The 6,760-nt window shown below is 32.6% G+C and overlaps 1 protein-coding gene across 2 annotated transcripts in view; it reads left to right on the plus strand.

The window, feature by feature from the left end:
• Positions 3,425 to 6,760, plus strand: part of LOC109826958 (cytosolic sulfotransferase 17-like) — a 5,511-nt gene continuing 2,175 nt past the window's right edge. The window contains exons 1-2 of one of the 2 annotated variants that reach the window (XM_020393969.1): positions 3,425 to 3,673; positions 5,302 to 5,414. In XM_020393969.1, coding sequence (XP_020249558.1) covers positions 3,465 to 3,673; positions 5,302 to 5,414 — 322 coding nt within the window. In that variant the 5' untranslated portion in view covers positions 3,425 to 3,464. Of the gene's footprint in view, positions 3,674 to 5,054; positions 5,415 to 6,760 lie in introns of those variants that run through there. The other variant, XM_020393968.1, reaches the window with a different exon arrangement.

The following is a 6,760-nucleotide window of genomic DNA, read 5'->3' on the forward strand; positions in this document are numbered from 1 at the left end:
TGCTTAGACGTCTTGAAGTATGACATGACATGATATGTGTTGTGAAATCTTGATTTAATTCTATTATAATATCTATTTGTGAGCCTTTTGTTCTTAGCTGTTGTTAAATCTCTTTTAATATTACTAGTACAGTGCACGTGTTTTGCAGGAGAGCATACATATTTTGTTTTATATTTTTTAATTTTTTTGTTGGTGGTAGAATAACGAAATAATTTGTATAGCAATATAAATTTTGAATAATTATAATTTTGTTTAAAAAAATAAATTGTACGATAAAATTATGTATAAAGAACTGTATGATTATTTATTATAGTCTGGATAATTTGTTATAATTTATTTATAATTTATTAAAATAATTATGATATATTAAATACTTTTTCTCTTTTAAATATAGTAATATTATACACAGCATAATTATAATACTATTAGTAAGCACATTTTAATTTCATAATTAGTTTATTACACTATTAGTAAATAATTTACTAAATTAAATAATTATTAAATTTGAGTGTAATTTATTAATTTAAACAATACTACTAAAATGATATTAGCACAATTATAATTACAATAAATAAAATTATTTTTCATATTATTATCATACTTTTAGAAGGCTAATAAGATGAAAGGTAACGAGTAGTCCCTCATAAATAAAAATTATTATAATATTATTATCATACTTTTCATAAAAAATATAATTACATTAAATAAAAATTATTTTTCATATTGTTATCATACTTTTAGAAGGCTAATAAGATGAATGGTAATTGGTAGTCCTCCATAAGAGGTGAAACCCAGATACATAAGATATAAGCATAATAAAATTTTTATTATTTTTAATTTTTCTAGAATTTTAAATACTATGTGAAGATAAATTAGAGATAAATTACAAATTTTCTATTAAATAACATAATTAAATAATAAAATAATAGTATGACCAAAGGTTTTGAAAAAGTGAGGAAATGCATAATTAATAAGAGGTTACATATAATTAATGAAAGATTAATTACAACTAATGACATATTTGAGAATTATCAAACTTAAAAGGGGAAAATTGAAAATCAAAAATTTTGACAAGGCAATCTTGTTTTATATGTAGTATAGATATATTAATAGTACTGCTTCTTGCTTGCTAGCTGGTTTCCTTTTTTTTTTTTTAATCCCATGGCTTATTGTTATAGTGAATCTGTTCATGATACATCTAATTGTTTGCTTTAAGGTCTTTGGTCATAGTTATATACTTGTGATCCTTTTTCGCTCAAGACCCATCAGACATCTTATAATAATTTTCTAGTTATCGTTGTATTCTTATTTCTTTTATTTATTTATTTTGTTTCTGACCTTTTTCTGTCTACATCAGTTTTGGTCCCACTTGTAATTCTTTTCATATTTTAGTACACAAATTGTTCTTTAGTTTAAACTCATTACTCATCCATAAAATGTTGTAATAAACTAAAACGTTTGTGTGCTTTGGTTACAGATTTTCAGATTACGGTAAAAAAATTCCCCCAGAGTGATTAAGGACAACAAAGGTTAGTATAGGATAAGAATTATACGTGGAGGCAAAGCTATATAATGTTCAGTTTTATCGCAGCTTGCTTTTATTTGCATTTGCTACTAATAACACTACTAGAATTAGAGTAGCTAGGACACCACTAAATTATATGGAGATGCCAACGGGTCCCCGGGACAAAATCCTAGATCCACTATTGATTATACTACTGTATTATTATGTAGGCAAAAATGGGAATAGATTGACAACTTGTTTAACAAAAGGGGGTAGTAAGAGATAGGAAGTTTCGAGCTCTCAATTAGTCCCATCGATGCACGGTGGAAAAGCTAACAAGTCACGGGGTTGAAAGTCTATTTTCTAAATTAATGGACTGCATATATCTAGTGCTCTCTATTATGGATTAGATCTCTTATTAAGTAGAGTAGTGGGATTATACTGGGTTTGATAGGGGTGGGCACTAGGCCGGGTCAGCCCACGAGCCCGCTCGCTCGGCTCGCTCTTGAGCTCGGCTCGACCCGGCTTGGTGAGGGATGAGACCGATTCGACCCACTAAAGTAACGTGCCACAGGACTGCGTTGGGTCAGCCCAAGCAAAATGCGAGCCAACAACCCGCTCGGCCCGCAAGGCCTAGCGAGCGGGCTGCGCTTACATGTGAGAGAGATGGCTCGATTGTCCCGACTCGTGGGCTCGTGTTTAGTTCATAATAATATTTTTTTATAGTTTATTATAATTTCTTTTATTCCTGTATTTTTTTAACTAGTGGAACAATATTATGCTACTCATTAATGTAAAACTTGCTCCAAACTGCATTAAATCGTTGTGTTTGTGATGGTTTTCTCCGTAATTGTATACAAATATACAATTTTACTTAATAAAATTATTTTTTTTTTCAATTTTTGTAATCATGTCAATAGTTAGTTTGCTATTTAGCCTAAATAATATTGAAAAAACTTATTAAAAATAATTAAATATTAAAAATAAAAAATAATAATTAAGTGGGTCAAATGGGCCGACACATGTCATGGCTCATCCCGCATGTTCTCAGGCCCGCGAATAAGTTCGGCTGAGCTCTAGGCCCGGGAACAAGCGACTAAACACTGCTCGCTCAACTCGCCACTGAGCTAGCATGGGCCAGCCCATGAGACGAACCAGCACGGCTCGTTGCCCACCCCTATTTGTCTGAATCTACCGTCCCCTTTATTTTGTTAATTATAATAACTCTATTAATTATGATATTAACTGTGTCAATAATTGAAGCGAGGGCAAACTTTGCATTCTAAACAATTTTTCCTTTTAAAATAATTGTCCAAGTCACGTGGATTGTTTTTTAATCTACTTTGCACATTCTAGCACGTTAGTGGACAATATTATTAAGCCTCAAGTAGCTATGTTTTTATTGTAAGTTGTCATACTTTATCATAAGTTGCTATATTTTAATATAAGTTGTTATAATTGATGTAAATTGCATTATATTACCACAAATTGATATAATTAATTGTAAATCGCTGCATACCAAACCACGGCAATGCACAAAGTGCGTTAGAAAATAGTTCAATAGAGTGTTGTACACTTGTGCGTTTAAGAGTAATTTTTAAAGCGGATGGATTTAATAAAAATAAATAAATGAGGGTAAAACTTAAGATTTATGGGCTAACACCGTATTAATTAAATATGAGGCTAAATTACACTAAAACCCCAAGAACTTTCACCGTTTTGCACTAAACCCTAAACAAATTTCGAAATTGCACACAACCCCAATAAGTTTTGGCATTTTGCAGAGAGCCCCTATAAATTAGAACCGAGAAACAACATATAAAGGAATTTTTGGAAGTTATTGGGGGTCTAGTGCAAAAGGCTGAAAGATCCAGGTATAATTAGGTGTTCAACCATGTCTGTTCCATTTGTTCATTTCGCTCTTCCTCACCTCTCTTTTACACAACCAATCGAGTATTCAATGGAGCAAGCTCCAGAGGATGATCAACTCTCAAACCTCCCAACAATAACGGACTGCTCAGCCTTCCCAGTTGTCCTCTACAAAGGCCACTACTTCTTCAAGGACTCCCTCCGTGTCCTCTCGGCCCGTCACCACTTCCAGGCCCGGCCCACCGACATCTTCCTCGCCTCCCTCCCCAAATCCGGCACGACGTGGCTGAAAGCCCTGGCATTCTCCTCTCTCTACCGGACAGTACGGGATGGGACCGATTCGACCAACTACAGTAACGGGCCACAGGGCTGCACTGGGTCAGCCCAAAGCAAAATGCGAGCCAACAACCCGCTCGGCCGCAAGGCCTAGCGAGCGGGCTGCGCTTACGTATGAGAGAGATGACTCGATTGTCCCGACTCGTGGGCTCGCGTTTAGTTCATAATAATATTTTTTCTTTATAGTTTATTATAATTTCTTTTATTCTTGTATTTTTTTAACTAGTGGAACAATATTATGCTACTCATTGATGTAAAACTTGCTCCAAACTGCATTAAATCCTTGTATTTGTGATGGTTTTCTCCGTAAGTATATACAAATATACAATTTTACTTAATAAAATTATTTTTTTTTAATTTTTGTAATCATGTCAATTGTTAGTTAGCTATTTAGCCTAAATAATATTGAAAAAAACCTATCAAAAATAATTAAATATTAGAAAATAAAAAATAATAATTAAGTGGGTGAAATGGGCCGACCCATGTCATGGTTCGTCCCGCATGTTCTTGGACCCGCGAGTGAGTTGGATTGAGCTCCAGACCTGGAAACAAGCAACAAAACATGGCTCGCTCAACTCGCCACTGAGCTAGCATGGGCCGGCCCATGGGATGAGTCAGCAAGGCTCGTTGCACACCCCTACTTGTCTGCATCTACCGTTCTCTTTATTTTGTTAATTATAATAACTCTATTAATTATGATATTAAGTATGTCAATAATTGAAGCGAGGTCAAACGTTGCATTCTAAACAATTTTTCCTTTTAAAAAAATTGTCCAAGTCACGTGGATTGTTTTTTAATCTACTTTGCACATTCTAGTCACGTGGATTGTTTTTAATTGTAAGTTGTCAAAATTTATCATGAAAGTTGCTATATTTTAATATAAGTTGTTGTAATTGACGTAAATTGCATTATATGAACACAATTTTGATATAATTAATTGTAAATTGTTGTATACCAAACCACGGCAACACACAAAGTGGGTTTGAAAATAGTTCAATAGAGTGTTGTGCGTTTAAGAGTAATTTTTGAAGCGGGCCTACGTACTTAAAAATAAACGAGGGTAAAACTTTCGGCTAACACCGTATTAATTAAATATAAGGCTATAAATTACACTAAAACGCCAAGAACTTTCACCGCTTTGAAATAAACCCTAGATAATTTTCAAGATTGTACAAAACCCCAATAAGTTTCCGCATTTTGCAGAGAGCCCCTATAAATTAGAGCCGAGAAACGACATACAAAGGAATTTTTGAGAGTTATTGGGGGTCTAGTGCAAAAGGCCGAAAGATCCTGGGGTATAATTAGGTGTTCAACCACGTCGGTTCCATTTGTTCATGTCGCTCTTCCTCAGCTCTTTACACAACCAATCAAGTAATCAATATGGAGCAAGCTCCAGAGGACGATCAACTCTCAGACCTCCCAACAATAACGGACTGCTCAGCCTTCCCAGTTGTCCTCTACAAAGCCCACTACCTCTTCAAGGACTCCCTCCTCGGTGTCCTCTCGTCCCGCCACCACTTCCAGGCCCGGCCCACCGACATCCTCCTCGCCTCCCTCCCCAAATCCGGCACGACGTGGCTGAAAGCCCTGACATTCTCCTCTCTCTACCGGACCTCCCTCCCCGACGTCTCCGACCTTCGCCACCCCCTTCGGGTCTCCAACCCCCACCATGTCGTCCCCTTCATCGAGATCGAATCAAACTTAGGTGCGCTGATCGGTTGGTCAGTCACCAGTAGTGGTTGGAACAACAAATGCATTTACAGTATCATATATAGTTGGATTGTTTGCACTTTAATATCCTGAGCTAGGTTACACTCTTTTTTTTTTTTTTTTTAACTTCAATAGTACCTTGAAGTTTGTCACATGACAATTTATATCGCAAAGTTATAAAGCAGACTTAATGTTGTTCAAGAATTAATATCAACATATTTAAACCTCAATGAGAAAAACATTCCTATCATATTTTAATTTTTTGAACTCCGAAGAAATTACCGAACAAATTAAGTTAGGTTTCGAATGTCAAATTCTCAAAGTAACGTCAAGCTGAAAATTTTTGGGCGCATTAATAATTGTCAAATGCAGAACTTCAGGGTATATCAAAGTTAGAAAAATGGTAAAACTTTGGGAAATTAAATTAAAGTGCAAAAAAGCCAACATAATGTGGATTCATGATTTAGAATTATTTTGAACAGAGCTACCCATATCTTATTAACTTTTAGCCTATCTTGTTTTGTTTTGTTTTTGGGATATAGGGTGGATTTCAAGTTTTGGGATGTAAAAAGTGCTCTTTTTGAGTTTTGGGATTCCATAAACTTTGTTTGTTTCAAAATTAATTTTGGGATATTGAATCCCTAAATTATAAACAAATAATATATTTTTAGGATTTGTGAAATCCTCTCTTTTGTTTCAACCTTTTTTTAAGGTGGATTACAAGTTTTTTGGGTTTTAGATTTTCATAAATCATGTTTGTTTCACAACCAATTTTGGGATATTGAATCCCCAAATAATAAAAAACTATTATATTTTAGAATTTGTGAAATTCTACAATTGAGAGAGGATGTAGGTTGGATATTGATGCATTAATGCTAATAATATAAGATTAATATAAGATTAATATATTATATATAATATTATAATAATATAATATTTAATATAATACATCTATTCCTCTATAATAAACCCAAGAATCACTGTTCATGCTGTAGTAAATGCTGCAGTAAATTACTGTAGCATTATATATATATTATATATAATATTATATATATATATATATATTATATAATATATAATATATAATATATATAATATATATTATATATATATTATATTATATATTATATAAAGTATATATATATATATATATATATATATATATATATATATATATATATATATATATATATATATATATATATATATATATATATATATATATATATATATATATATATATATATATATATATATATATATATATATATATATATATATATATATATATATATATATATATATATATATATATATATACACACACACACGTATAAGTAT

The sequence above is a fragment of the Asparagus officinalis genome, chromosome 10 (assembly GCF_001876935.1).
Source record: "Asparagus officinalis chromosome 10, Aspof.V1, whole genome shotgun sequence".
Taxonomy (NCBI): Eukaryota; Viridiplantae; Streptophyta; class Magnoliopsida; order Asparagales; family Asparagaceae; genus Asparagus; species Asparagus officinalis.